The 16927-nt window shown below is 44.3% G+C and overlaps 1 protein-coding gene across 4 annotated transcripts in view; it reads left to right on the top strand.

Annotated features, from left to right (window-relative positions):
* The window catches only part of LOC106569298 (disabled homolog 1), a 129192-nt gene that overhangs the window by 24753 nt on the left and 87512 nt on the right, over nucleotides 1-16927 (top strand). For all 4 annotated transcript variants that reach the window (XM_045694238.1, XM_045694236.1, XM_045694237.1 and 1 more), the window contains exon 2: nucleotides 2873-5034. In XM_045694238.1, coding sequence (XP_045550194.1) covers nucleotides 4944-5034 — 91 coding nt within the window. In that variant the 5' untranslated portion in view covers nucleotides 2873-4943. The remainder of the gene's footprint in view (nucleotides 1-2872; nucleotides 5035-16927) is intronic.

Below are 16927 nucleotides of genomic sequence, written 5' to 3'. Positions count from 1 at the left end.
TTAACCCTGGCCCAGCCAAACTACCCGTGTGCCCCCCCAAAAAAATTGTTGGGGCTGCCTCTCATGCATCCTACGTTGGGCCCGCTCTTCGCTCCACTTTCACCGTTCCTCCCTCACTGTCTCCACCTGTTTCCATGGCAGGGTCTTGTCCCCTGCCATTACCTCCTCCCATGTCCAAAATGTCCTCCACTCCCTTCTCTCCCTGGACCAGGATCCTTCCTCTTCCTGGGCCCGCTGCTTGGTCCGTTGGTGGTGGGAAGTTCTGTAACGGTCGTCGTACGTCATGGACCAAGGCGCAGCGGGTTGAGTGCTCATCTTAACTTTATTAGAACACGTAACAAACAAAACGATCGAACGAACAGTGTTGCAGGCTAACACACAGCAGTACAACAACAACTTCCCACAAAGGGGCAGGTGAAAACAGGGCTACTTAAGTATGACTCTCAATCAGCAACAACGATGTACAGCTGTTCCTGATTGAGAGCCATACCAGTCCAACAAAGAAATACACAACACAGAAAAACATAGAAATACAAAACAAGAACATTACCCAAAAACCCCGGAACACATAAATCAAACACCCCTCTTACATAAATACATATCCCATTAAACCCCGAACCACATAAAACAAATACCCCCTGCCACGTCCTGACCAAACTACAATAACCAATAACCCCTTATACTGGTCAGGACGTGACAGAAACGCTCACGGGGCAACAGTGAAATGCTCGCGGGCGACAGTGAAATGCTCGCGGGGCGACAGTGAAATGCTCGACAGTGAAAGTAAAATGCTCGCAGGGCAGCAGTGAAATGCTCGCAGGGCGGCAGTGAAATGCTCGCAGGGCGACAGTGAAATGCTCGCAGGGCAGCAGTGAAATGCTCGCAGGGCGACAGTGAAATGCTCGCAGGGCGACAGTGAAATGCTCGCAGGGCGACAGTGAAATGCTCGCAGGGCGACAGTGAAATGCTCGCAGGGCGACAGTGAAATGCTCGCAGGGCAGCAGTGAAATGCTCGCAGGGTGACAGTGAAATGCTCGCAGGGCGACAGTGAAATGCTCGCAGGGCGACAGTGAAATGCTCGCAGGGCGACAGTGAAATGCTCGCAGGGCGACAGTGAAATGCTCGCAGGGCGGCAGTGAAATGCTCGCAGGGCGACAGTGAAATGCTCGCAGGGCGACAGTGAAATGCTCGCAGGGTGACAGTGAAATGCTCGCAGGGCGACAGTGAAATGCTCGCAGGGCGACAGTGAAATGCTCGCAGGGCGACAGTGAAATGCTCGCAGGGCGACAGTGAAATGCTCTCAGGCCAACTAGCTCTCACAGTTTCACATCAGAATTACAAGTGTTTAAGTGTTTAAGGTTAAGTTTAGGCATTAACTCAGAATTTTTAAGGTTAGGGTTAAGTTTAGGCATTAACTCTGAAATCTTAAGTTTAGAAATGAACTCTGAATGGTTACGGTAACGGTTATGGTTTGGGATAGGCTTAAAACTAAAATCCTTAAAAACAACTTTATTACTGAAACCTACTTGAAGGTAACAGCGCTCACTGTTGCCCCTAGTGGCAGGTTTTCACGTAATCTTCCGACGTACTCAGGTATGGATGGACATTGAATGCTGACTTGTATCACTTGTGCCCTGGCTGCACAGGCAGCGCAACCCACAGGGCCAGACATTTACATGCTCACACGCAGAGAAACAGTAATGACTAGGCAGGTTGCAGTAACCTGTTGTTTTGGGAAATGTAATGTAATGTCTTTTGTGTCTGGCCTCTGAGTAATAGCAGGGCTGAAGACTCACCTGCAGCGATGGAAGAGAGGAGAGGAGCTATTGCTCTGGACTCGATAGGAGATTTCTCTCTGTCTCGGTTTATCTCTCTCTCTTGCATGCTCTCTCTCTCACACACACACACTCTCTCTCTCTCTCTCTCTCTCTCTCTCTCTCTCTCTCTCTCTCTCTCTCTCTCTCGCACGCGCCCACATACAGTACAATGTCACACAATGTCACAGTAGACGCATGTGCACAATGCCATGTGAGCTACTGAGCAGAGCTGCTCTTTTTGTGGACAGACACAGGGGAGTAGAGGTTTATTCTGTCAACAATGAACCATCACCATGCCAACCACATTGTTGTTCTCGGTGTCAGCCTTGGCCTTGGCTCTGCCCACATGTTAGCAGAAGATGATTCAAGGACATTAAGCACGCTGGTGGTTCCAATTCAAAGTGCGTGTGAGTTTGTGAGGTTGTGTGTGTGTGTCTCTGCGTGTGTGTGTGTTCCAATTCAACGCTCCCATGCCAACATTCTCTCTCTCCACAGTTCTCCTCTAGAAAGTCTGCTTCCTGTTTTTCTTCTGTAATAGAGAGCAAATTACAGGAAACACTGACCATGTATGGGGTGTATAACTTGGTAATGTTGTTTGCTTACAGCTATCTGGGATTCGGTTTTTTTAAGGAAATCGCCAGCCTGCCACTTGTTTTGGTAAATATCAAGAGTTCAAATGACCATGAAACAGATTCCCAGATCCCAGATTGTACCTTTTAAACACAGAAATAACCTTGGTGATCTAGATGGAAACAAACATGTGACAGCGAGACGAGATAATGACTACACAGTTGAGTGATGAATTCATATCTGTCGTTCTCATGCTTTAATTCATGTAATAAGGACTAATGCTGGAATGTGTTTGTCATGTCAATTACCAGTGACTAATTTCACACACACACACACACACACACACACACACACACACACACACACACACACACACACACACACACACACACACACACACACACACACACACACACACACACACACACACGCACACACTGTCATTAGCTAAGGCTAAATGTCTTCCCTGTCTCTTTGACTTCCAGTGCTAATGGAGGGAGGGACAGAGGTGTACAACAGAAGGACAGTCTCTGAAGTGTCCTACCAAAGAGGAATACCAGTACTCAACCTGGACTAAAGAATAATACAGTACAACAACAACCCATGTGTTCTCTTTGGAAGGAGGAATTCACCAATCACTAAATGGGATCTGCACTAAAGAGCAATAGAGGGACCATGTAATACTTGACCTTATTTGAGGAACATCTAGCCACCATGTTAGAACTAGTCTGAAGCATTCAGAAGGACCGGTACAACATCTACCCGTCATCAGCTCTACCAGGATGGGTCCACATTGAAGGAGATCTGAACCCCTGGATCTCTTCACCAAAGAGGAATAACACCAGGCTTCTCACCATGGACTTGGAGGAAAACTCTGTCCTAGACCTGGAGTAGAGGGAGTAGTGGCTCTGTCCTAGACCTGGAGTAGAGGGAGTAGTGGCTCCATCCTAGACCTGGAGTAGAGGGAGTAGTGGCTCCATCCTAGACCTGGAGTAGAGGGAGTAGTGGCTCCATCCTAGACCTGGAGTAGAGGGAGTAGTGGCTCCATCCTAGACCTGGAGTAGAGGGAGTAGTGGCTCCGTCCTAGACCTGGAGTAGAGGGAGTAGTGGCTCTATCCTAGACCTGGAGTAGAGGGAGTAGTGGCTCTGTCCTAGACCTGGAGTAGAGGGAGTAGTGGCTCCATCCTAGACCTGGAGTAGAGGGAGTAGTGGCTCTGTCCTAGACCTGGAGTAGAGGGAGTAGTGGCTCCATCCTAGACCTGGAGTAGAGGGAGTAGTGGCTCCATCCTAGACCTGGAGTAGAGGGAGTAGTGGCTCCATCCTAGACCTGGAGTAGAGGGAGTAGTGGCTCCATCCTAGACCTGGAGTAGAGGGAGTAGTGGCTCCATCCTAGACCTGGAGTAGAGGGAGTAGTGGCTCCGTCCTAGACCTGGAGTAGAGGGAGTAGTGGCTCTATCCTAGACCTGGAGTAGAGGGAGTAGTGGCTCTGTCCTAGACCTGGAGTAGAGGGAGTAGTGGCTCTGTCCTAGACCTGGAGTAGAGGGAGTAGTGGCTCTGTCCTAGACCTGGAGTAGAGGGAGTAGTGGCTCTGTCCTAGACCTGGAGTAGAGGGAGTAGTGGCTCTGTCCTAGACCTGGAGTAGAGGGTGTAGTGGCTCTGTCCTAGACCTGGAGTAGAGGGAGTAGTGGCTCCGTCCTAGACCTGGAGTCGAGGGAGTAGTGGCTCCGTCCTTCCTGGAGTAGAGGGAGTAGTGGCTCTGTCCTAGACCTGGAGTAGAGGGAGTAGTGGCTCCGTCCTAGACCTGGAGTAGAGGGAGTAGTGGCTCTGTCCTAGACCTGGAGTAGAGGGAGTAGTGGCTCTGTCCTAGACCTGGAGTAGAGGGAGTAGTGGCTCTGTCCTAGACCTGGAGTAGAGGGAGTAGTGGCTCTGTCCTAGACCTGGAGTAGAGGGAGTAGTGGCTCTGTCCTAGACCTGGAGTAGAGGGAGTAGTGGCTCTGTCCTAGACCTGGAGTAGAGGGAGTAGTGGCTCTGTCCTAGACCTGGAGTAGAGGGAGTAGTGGTTCTGTCCTAGACCTGGAGTAGAGGGAGTAGTGGCTCTGTCCTAGACCTGGAGTAGAGGGAGTAGTGGCTCTGTCCTAGACCTGGAGTAGAGGGAGTAGTGGCTCCGTCCTAGACCTGGAGTAGAGGGAGTAGTGGCTCTGTCCTAGACCTGGAGTAGAGGGAGTAGTGGCTCCGTCCTAGACCTGGAGTAGAGGGAGTAGTGGCTCTGTCCTAGACCTGGAGTAGAGGGTGTAGTGGCTCTGTCCTAGACCTGGAGTAGAGGGAGTAGTGGCTCTGTCCTAGACCTGGAGTAGGGGACAGGGGGTAGGGGACAGGGGGTAGGGGACAGAGGGTAGGGGACAGTCGGGTTGTGGGCAGTCCAAAGGAGGTAGGGTGTGTGTGATAACCATCCTGGAGTAGGGGATAGGAGAATAGTCCACGGGAGGCAGCAGAGGAGTGATAACCCCATGGTGGATCTGCTGTGAGGAGGACTGAGGACAGGAAGGACCCAGGAGGATGTCATCAGCCGGAGGAGAGTCAGCCAGCTCGGAGCTCAAAGCAGATGTCAAAACCAGCACTCTGAGACGGGAGTCCAGGAGGACTAAAGGTAATAAATCTAGATGCAAACACATTAAATACATGGATGTAATGTATGCTATGAACCCCCCCCACACACACACACACATTAAATACATGGATGTAATGTATGCTATTAACCCCCCCCCCCAAACACACACATTAAATACATGGATGTAATGTATGCTATGACCCCCCCCACACACACAAACACATTAAATACATGGATGTAATGAATGCTATGACCCCCCCCCACACACACACATTAAATACATGGAAGTAATGTATGCTATGACCCCCCCACACACACATTAAATACATGGATGTAATGTATGCTATGAACCCCCCACACACACACACATTAAATACATGGATGTAATGTATGCTATAAACCCCCCCCCACACACATTAAATACATGGATGTAATGTATGCTATGACCCCCCCACACACAAACACATTAAATACATGGATGTAATGTATGCTATGAACCCCCCACACACACACATTAAATACATGGATGTAATGTATGCTATGACCCCCCACACACACACATTAAATACATGGATGTAATGTATGCTATGAACCCCCCACACACACACACACATTAAATACATGGATGTAATGTATGCTATGAACCCCCCCCACACACACACATTAAATACATGGATGTAATGTATGCTATGAACCCCCCCCACAATAACATTAAATACATGGATGTAATGTATGCTATGAACCCCCCCCCCCACACACACACATTAAATACATGGATGTAATGTATGCTATGACCCCCCCCACCACACACACATTAAATACATGGATGTAATGTATGCTATGAACCCCCACACACACACACACACACATTAAATACATGGATGTAATGTATGCTATGAACCCCCCCACACACACACATTAAATACATGGATGTAATGTATGCTATGAACCCCCCACACACACACATTAAATACATGGATGTAATGTATGCTATGAACCCCCCCACACACACACACATTAAATACATGGATGTAATGTATGCTATGAACCCCCCCCACACACACATTAAATACATGGATGTAATGTATGCTATGAACCCCCCACACACACACACATTAAATACATGGATGTAATGTATGCTATGAACCCCCCCCCCCACACACATACATTAAATACATGGATGTAATGTATGCTATGAACCCCCCCACACACACACACATTAAATACATGGATGTAATGTATGCTATGAACCCCCCCACACACACACATTAAATACATGGATGTAATGTATGCTATGAACCCCCCCACACAACATTAAATACATGGATGTAATGTATGCTATGAACCCCCCCACACACACACATTAAATACATGGATGTAATGTATGCTATGAACCCCCCCCCACACACACATTAAATACATGGATGTAATGTATGCTATGAACCCCCCCCCCACACACACACACACATTAAATACATGGATGTAATGTATGCTATGAACCCCCCCACACACACACATTAAATACATGGATGTAATGTATGCTATGAACCCCCCCCCACAATAACATTAAATACATGGATGTAATGTATGCTATGAACCCCCACCCCCACACACACACATTAAATACATGGATGTAATGTATGCTATGACCCCCCCCACCACACACACATTAAATACATGGATGTAATGTATGCTATGAACCCCCCCACACACACACACACACATTAAATACATGGATGTAATGTATGCTATGACCCCCCACACACACACACATTAAATACATGGATGTAATGTATGCTATGAACCCCCCCACACACACACACACATTAAATACATGGATGTAATGTATGCTATGAACCCCCCCCACACACACACATTAAATACATGGATGTAATGTATGCTATGAACCCCCCACACATAACATTAAATACATGGATGTAATGTATGCTATGAACCCCCCACCCCCACACACACACATTAAATACATGGATGTAATGTATGCTATGACCCCCCCCCACCACACACACATTAAATACATGGATGTAATGTATGCTATGAACCCCCCCACACACACACACACACACATTAAATACATGGATGTAATGTATGCTATGACCCCCACCCACACACACACACATTAAATACATGGATGTAATGTATGCTATGAACCCCCCCCACCACACACACATTAAATACATGGATGTAATGTATGCTATGACCCCCCCCACACATTAAATACATGGATGTAATGTATGCTATGACACCCCCCCACACAAACACATTAAATACATGGAAGTAATGTATGCTATGACCCCCCCCCACACACACACACATTAAATACATGGATGTAATGTATGCTATGAACCCCCCCCCACACACACACACACACACACATTATATACATGGATGTAATGTATGCTATGAACCCCCCCCCCCACACACACACATTAAATACATGGATGTAATGTATGCTATGAACCCCCCCCCCACACACACATTAAATACATGGATGTAATGTATGCTATGACCCCCCCCCACACACACACATTAAATACATGGATGTAATGTATGCTATGACCCCCCCCACACACACATTAAATACATGGATGTAATGTATGCTATGACCCCCCCCCCACACACACACACACAAACACATTAAATACATGGATGTAATGTATCCTATGACCCCCCCCCACACACAAACACATTAAATACATGGATGTAATGTATGCTATGACCCCCCCACACACACAAACACATTAAATACATGGATGTAATGTATCCTATGACCCCCCCCACACAAACACATTAAATACATGGATGTAATGTATGCTATGACCCCCCCCACACAAACATTAAATACATGGATGTAATGTATGCTATGAACCCCCCCAAACACACACACACACATTAAATACATGGATGTAATGTATGCTATGAACCCCCCCCAAACACACACAAACATTAAATACATGGATGTAATGTATGCTATGACCCCCCCCACACACATTAAATACATGGATGTAATGTATGCTATGACACCCCCCCCACACAAACACATTAAATACATGGAAGTAATGTATGCTATGACCCCCCCCCCACACACACACATTAAATACATGGATGTAATGTATGCTATGAACCCCCCCACACACACATTAAATACATGGATGTAATGTATGCTATGAACCCCCCCCCACACACACACTCACATTAAATACATGGATGTAATGTATGCTATGAACCCCCCCACACACACACATTAAATACATGGATGTAATGTATGCTATGAACCCCCCCACACACACATTAAATACATGGATGTAATGTATGCTATGAACCCCCCCCCCACACACACACATTAAATACATGGATGTAATGTATGCTATGAACCCCCCCCCCACACACACATTAAATACATGGATGTAATGTATGCTATGAACCCCCCCCACACACACACATTAAATACATGGATGTAATGTATGCTATGACCCCCCCCACACACACACATATTAAATACATGGATGTAATGTATGCTATGAACCCCCCCCCCCCCACACACACATTAAATACATGGATGTAATGTATGCTATGAACCCCCCCCCACACACACACTCACATTAAATACATGGATGTAATGTATGCTATGAACCCCCCCCCACACACACATTAAATACATGGATGTAATGTATGCTATGAACCCCCCCACACACATTAAATACATTGATGTAATGTATGCTATGAACCCCCCCCACAATAACATTAAATACATGGATGTAATGTATGCTATGAACCCCCCCACACACACACATTAAATACATGGATGTAATGTATGCTATGACCCCCCCACCACACACACATTAAATACATGGATGTAATGTATGCTATGAACCCCCCCCCCACACACACATTAACTACATGGATGTAATGTATGCTATGAACCCCCCCACACACATACATTAAATACATGGATGTAATGTATGCTATGAACCCCCCCACACACACACACACATTAAATACATGGATGTAATGTATGCTATGAACCCCCCCACAATAACATTAAATACATGGATGTAATGTATGCTATGAACCCCCCCCACACACAACATTAAATACATGGATGTAATGTATGCTATGAACCCCCCCCCACACACACACATTAAATACATGGATGTAATGTATGCTATGACCCCCCCCCACACAAACACATTAAATACATGGATGTAATGTATGCTATGACCCCCCCCACACACAACATTAAATACATGGATGTAATGTATGCTATGAACCCCCCCCAAACACACACACACACATTAAATACATGGATGTAATGTATGCTATGAACCCCCCCCAAACACACAAAAACATTAAATACATGGATGTAATGTATGCTATGACCCCCACCCACACACATTAAATACATGGATGTAATGTATGCTATGACACCCCCCCACACAAACACATTAAATACATGGATGTAATGTATGCTATGACCCCCCACACACACACACACATTAAATACATGGATGTAATGTATGCTATGAACCCCCCCCACACACACATTAAATACATGGATGTAATGTATGCTATGAACCCCCCCCCACACACACACTCACATTAAATACATGGATGTAATGTATGCTATGAACCCCCCACACACACACATTAAATACATGGATGTAATGTATGCTATGAACCCCCCCCCCCCACACACACATTAAATACATTGATGTAATGTATGCTATGAACCCCCCCCACACACACACATTAAATACATGGATGTAATGTATGCTATGAACCCCCCCCCACACACACATTAAATACATGGATGTAATGTATGCTATGAACCCCCCCACACACACACATTAAATACATGGATGTAATGTATGCTATGACCCCCCCCCACACACACACATATTAAATACATGGATGTAATGTATGCTATGAACCCCCCCACACACACATTAAATACATGGATGTAATGTATGCTATGAACCCCCCCCCACACACACACTCACATTAAATACATGGATGTAATGTATGCTATGAACCCCCCACCACACACACATTAAATACATGGATGTAATGTATGCTATGAACCCCCCCACACACATTAAATACATTGATGTAATGTATGCTATGAACCCCCCCACAATAACATTAAATACATGGATGTAATGTATGCTATGAACCCCCCCCCCCCACACACACACATTAAATACATGGATGTAATGTATGCTATGACCCCCCCCACCACACACACATTAAATACATGGATGTAATGTATGCTATGAACCCCCCCCACACACACATTAACTACATGGATGTAATGTATGCTATGAACCCCCCCACACACATACATTAAATACATGGATGTAATGTATGCTATGAACCCCCCCCACACACACACACACATTAAATACATGGATGTAATGTATGCTATGAACCCCCCCCCACAATAACATTAAATACATGGATGTAATGTATGCTATGAACCCCCACACACAACATTAAATACATGGATGTAATGTATGCTATGAACCCCCCCACACACACACATTAAATACATGGATGTAATGTATGCTATGACCCCCCCCACACACACACATTAAATACATGGATGTAATGTATGCTATGAACCCCCACACACACACACATTAAATACATGGATGTAATGTATGCTATGAACCCCCCCCACACACACACATTAAATACATGGATGTAATGTATGCTATGAACCCCCCACCACACAACATTAAATACATGGATGTAATGTATGCTATGAACCCCCCACACACACACACACACATTAAATACATGGATGTAATGTATGCTATGACCCCCCCACACACACACACATTAAATACATGGATGTAATGTATGCTATGAACCCCCCCCCCACACATTAAATACATGGATGTAATGTATGCTATGACACCCCCCCACACAAACACATTAAATACATGGAAGTAATGTATGCTATGACCCCCACCACACACACACACACATTAAATACATGGATGTAATGTATGCTATGAACCCCCCCCCACACACACACACACACACATTATATACATGGATGTAATGTATGCTATGAACCCCCCCACACACACACATTAAATACATGGATGTAATGTATGCTATGAACCCCCCCCACACACACATTAAATACATGGATGTAATGTATGCTATGACCCCCCACACACACACATTAAATACATGGAAGTAATGTATGCTATGACCCCCCCACACACACATTAAATACATGGATGTAATGTATGCTATGACCCCCCCCCCCACACACAAACACATTAAATACATGGATGTAATATATCCTATGACCCCCCCCACACACACACAAACACATTAAATACATGGAAGTAATGTATGCTATGACCCCCCCCCACACACACAAACACATTAAATACATGGATGTAATGTATCCTATGACCCCCCCCCACACAAACACATTAAATACATGGATGTAATGTATGCTATGACCCCCCCACACACAAACATTAAATACATGGATGTAATGTATGCTATGACCCCCCCCCACACAAACATTAAATACATGGATGTAATGTATGCTATGAACCCCCCAACACACACACACACATTAAATACATGGATGTAATGTATGCTATGAACCCCCCAAACACACACAAACATTAAATACATGGATGTAATGTATGCTATGACCCCCCCACACACACATTAAATACATGGATGTAATGTATGCTATGACACCCCCCACACAAACACATTAAATACATGGAAGTAATGTATGCTATGACCCCCCCCCCCACACACACATATTAAATACATGGATGTAATGTATGCTATGAACCCCCCCACACACACACATTAAATACATGGATGTAATGTATGCTATGAACCCCCTCCCACACACACACTCACATTAAATACATGGATGTAATGTATGCTATGAACCCCCCACACACACACATTAAATACATGGATGTAATGTATGCTATGAACCCCCCCCACACACACACATATTAAATACATGGATGTAATGTATGCTATGACCCCCCCCACCACACACACATTAAATACATGGATGTAATGTATGCTATGAACCCCCACACACACACACACATTAAATACATGGATGTAATGTATGCTATGACCCCCCACACACACACATTAAATACATGGATGTAATGTATGCTATGAACCCCCCCCACACACACACATTAAATACATGGATGTAATGTATGCTATGAACCCCCCACACACACACACATTAAATACATGGATGTAATGTATGCTATGAACCCCCCCCCCACCACACACACATTAAATACATGGATGTAATGTATGCTATGAACCCCCCCACACACACATTAACTACATGGATGTAATGTATGCTATGAACCCCCCCACACACACACATTAAATACATGGATGTAATGTATGCTATGAACCCCCCCCCACACACACACATTAAATACATGGATGTAATGTATGCTATGACCCCCCCACCACACACACATTAAATACATGGATGTAATGTATGCTATGAACCCCCCCACACACACACACACATTAAATACATGGATGTAATGTATGCTATGACCCCCCCACACACACACACACATTAAATACATGGATGTAATGTATGCTATGAACCCCCCACACACACACACACACATTAAATACATGGATGTAATGTATGCTATGACCCCCCCACACACACATTAAATACATGGATGTAATGTATGCTTGACCCCCCACACATTAAATACATGGATGTAATGTATGCTATGACACCCCCACACACACACATTAAATACATGGATGTAATGTATGCTATGACCCCCCCACACACACACACATTAAATACATGGATGTAATGTATGCTATGAACCCCCCCCACACACACACACACATTATATACATGGATGTAATGTATGCTATGAACCCCCCCCACACACACACATTAAATACATGGATGTAATGTATGCTATGAACCCCCCACACACACATTAAATACATGGATGTAATGTATGCTATGACCCCCCCACACACACACATTAAATACATGGATGTAATGTATGCTATGACCCCCCCCACACACACATTAAATACATGGATGTAATGTATGCTATGACCCCCCCCACACACAAACACATTAAATACATGGATGTAATATATCCTATGACCCCCCCCCCACACACACAAACACATTAAATACATGGAAGTAATGTATGCTATGACCCCCCCACACACACAAACACATTAAATACATGGATGTAATGTATCCTATGACCCCCCCCCCACACAAACACATTAAATACATGGATGTAATGTATGCTATGACCCCCCCACACACAAACATTAAATACATGGATGTAATGTATGCTATGACCCCCCCCCACACAAACATTAAATACATGGATGTAATGTATGCTATGAACCCCCCCCAACACACACACACACATTAAATACATGGATGTAATGTATGCTATGAACCCCCCCCCCAACACACACAAACATTAAATACATGGATGTAATGTATGCTATGACCCCCCCACACACATTAAATACATGGATGTAATGTATGCTATGACACCCCCCCACACAAACACATTAAATACATGGAAGTAATGTATGCTATGACCCCCCCACCACACACACATATTAAATACATGGATGTAATGTATGCTATGAACCCCCCCACACACACATTAAATACATGGATGTAATGTATGCTATGAACCCCCCCCCACACACACACTCACATTAAATACATGGATGTAATGTATGCTATGAACCCCCCCCCACACACACATTAAATACATGGATGTAATGTATGCTATGAACCCCCCCCCACACACATTAAATACATTGATGTAATGTATGCTATGAACCCCCCACACACACACACACATTAAATACATGGATGTAATGTATGCTATGAGCCCCCTAACACACACATTAAATACATGGATGTAATGTATGCTATGAACCCCCCCACACACACACATTAAATACATGGATGTAATGTATGCTATGACCCCCCCCACACACACACATTAAATTCATGGATGTAATGTATGCTATGACCCCCCCCACACACACAAACACATTAAATACATGGATGTAATGTATCCTATGACCCCCCCCCACACAAACACATTAAATACATGGATGTAATGTATGCTATGACCCCCCCACACACACACATTAAATACATGGATGTAATGTATGCTGTGACCCCCCCCCACACACACATTAAATACATGGATGTAATGTATGCTATGAACCCCCCCCACACACACACATTATATACATGGATGTAATGTATGCTATGAACCCCCCCCACACACACACATTAAATACATGGATGTAATGTATGCTATGACCCCCCCCACACACAAACACATTAAATACATGGATGTAATGTATCCTATGACCCCCCCCACCACACAAACACATTAAATACATGGATGTAATGTATGCTATGAACCCCCCCCACACACACACATTAAATACATGGATGTAATGTGTGCTATGACCCCCCCCCCCACACACACATTAAATACATGGATGTAATGTATGCTATGACCCCCCCACACACAAACACATTAAATACATGGATGTAATGTATGCTATGACCCCCCCCACCACACAAACACATTAAATACATGGATGTAATGTATGCTAAGACCCCCCCCCACACACACATTAAATACATGGATGTAATGTATGCTATGACCCCCCCCCCACACACATTAAATACATGGATGTAATGTATGCTATGAACCCCCCCTCCACACACACACATTAAATACATGGATGTAATGTATGCTATGAATCCCCCCCACACACACACATTAAATACATGGATGTAATGTATGCTATGAACCCCCCCCCACACACACACATTAAATACATGGATGTAATGTATGCTATGAACCCCCCCACACACACACATTAAATACATGGATGTAATGTATGCTATGAACCTCCCCCCACACACACACACACATTAAATACATGGATGTAATGTATGCTATGACCCCCCCCCACACACACACATTAAATACATGGAAGTAATGTATGCTATGACCCCCCCACCACACACACATTAAATACATGGATGTAATGTATGCTATGAACCCCCCCCACACAAACACATTAAATACATGGATGTAATGTATGCTATGACCCCCCCACACACACACATTAAATACATGGATGTAATGTATGCTATGACCCCCCCCCCACACACACACATTAAATACATGGATGTAATGTATGCTATGAACCCCCCCACACACACACATTAAATACATTGATGTAATGTATGCTATGAACCCCCCACACACACACATTAAATACATGGATGTAATGTATGCTATGAACCCCCCCCACCACACACACATTAAATACATGGATGTAATGTATGCTATGACCCCCCCCACACACACATTAAATACATGGATGTAATGTATGCTATGAACCCCCCACACACACACACATTAAATACATGGATGTAATGTATGCTATGACCCCCCCACACACACACACATTAAATACATGGATGTAATGTATGCTATGAACCCCCACACACACATTAAATACATGGATGTAATGTATGCTATGAACCCCCCCACACACACACTCACATTAAATACATGGATGTAATGTATGCTATGAACCCCCCCACACACACATTAAATACATGGATGTAATGTATGCTATGAACCCCCCCCACACACATTAAATACATTGATGTAATGTATGCTATGAACCCCCCCCCCCCACACACACACACATTAAATACATGGATGTAATGTATGCTATGACCCCCCCCACACACACACATTAAATACATGGAAGTAATGTATGCTATGAGCCCCCCTAACACACACATTAAATACATGGATGTAATGTATGCTATGAACCCCCCCACACACACACATTAAATACATGGATGTAATGTATGCTATGACCCCCCCACACACACACATTAAATTCATGGATGTAATGTATGCTATGACCCCCCCCCCCCCACACACAAACACATTAAATACATGGATGTAATGTATCCTATGACCCCCCCCACACAAACACATTAAATACATGGAAGTAATGTATGCTATGACCCCCCCACACACACACATTAAATACATGGATGTAATGTATGCTATGACCCCCCCACACACACATTAAATACATGGATGTAATGTATGCTATGAACCCCCCACCACACACACATTATATACATGGATGTAATGTATGCTATGAACCCCCCCCCACACACACACATTAAATACATGGATGTAATGTATGCTATGACCCCCCCCACACACAAACACATTAAATACATGGATGTAATGTATCCTATGACCCCCCCCCACCACACAAACACATTAAATACATGGATGTAATGTATGCTATGAACCCCCCCCCCACACACACACACACATTAAATACATGGATGTAATGTATGCTATGACCCCCCACACACATTAAATACATGGATGTAATGTATGCTATGACCCCCCCCCACACACAAACACATTAAATACATGGATGTAATGTATGCTATGACCCCCCCCACCACACACACACATTAAATACATGGATGTAATGTATGCTAAGACCCCCCCCACACACACATTAAATACATGGATGTAATGTATGCTATGACCCCCCCCACACACACATTAAATACATGGATGTAATGTATGCTATGAACCCCCCCCACACACACACATTAAATACATGGATGTAATGTATGCTATGAATCCCCCCCACACACACACATTAAATACATGGATGTAATGTATGCTATGAACCCCCCCACACACACACATTAAATACATGGATGTAATGTATGCTATGAACCCCCCCCACACACACACATTAAATACATGGATGTAATGTATGCTATGAA

This window comes from Salmo salar, chromosome ssa14 (genome assembly GCF_905237065.1).
Source record: "Salmo salar chromosome ssa14, Ssal_v3.1, whole genome shotgun sequence".
NCBI classification, from domain to species: domain Eukaryota; kingdom Metazoa; phylum Chordata; class Actinopteri; order Salmoniformes; family Salmonidae; genus Salmo; species Salmo salar.
The sequence above is the reverse complement of the archived record's forward strand: the minus strand, read 5'-3'. Positions and strand labels throughout refer to the sequence as shown.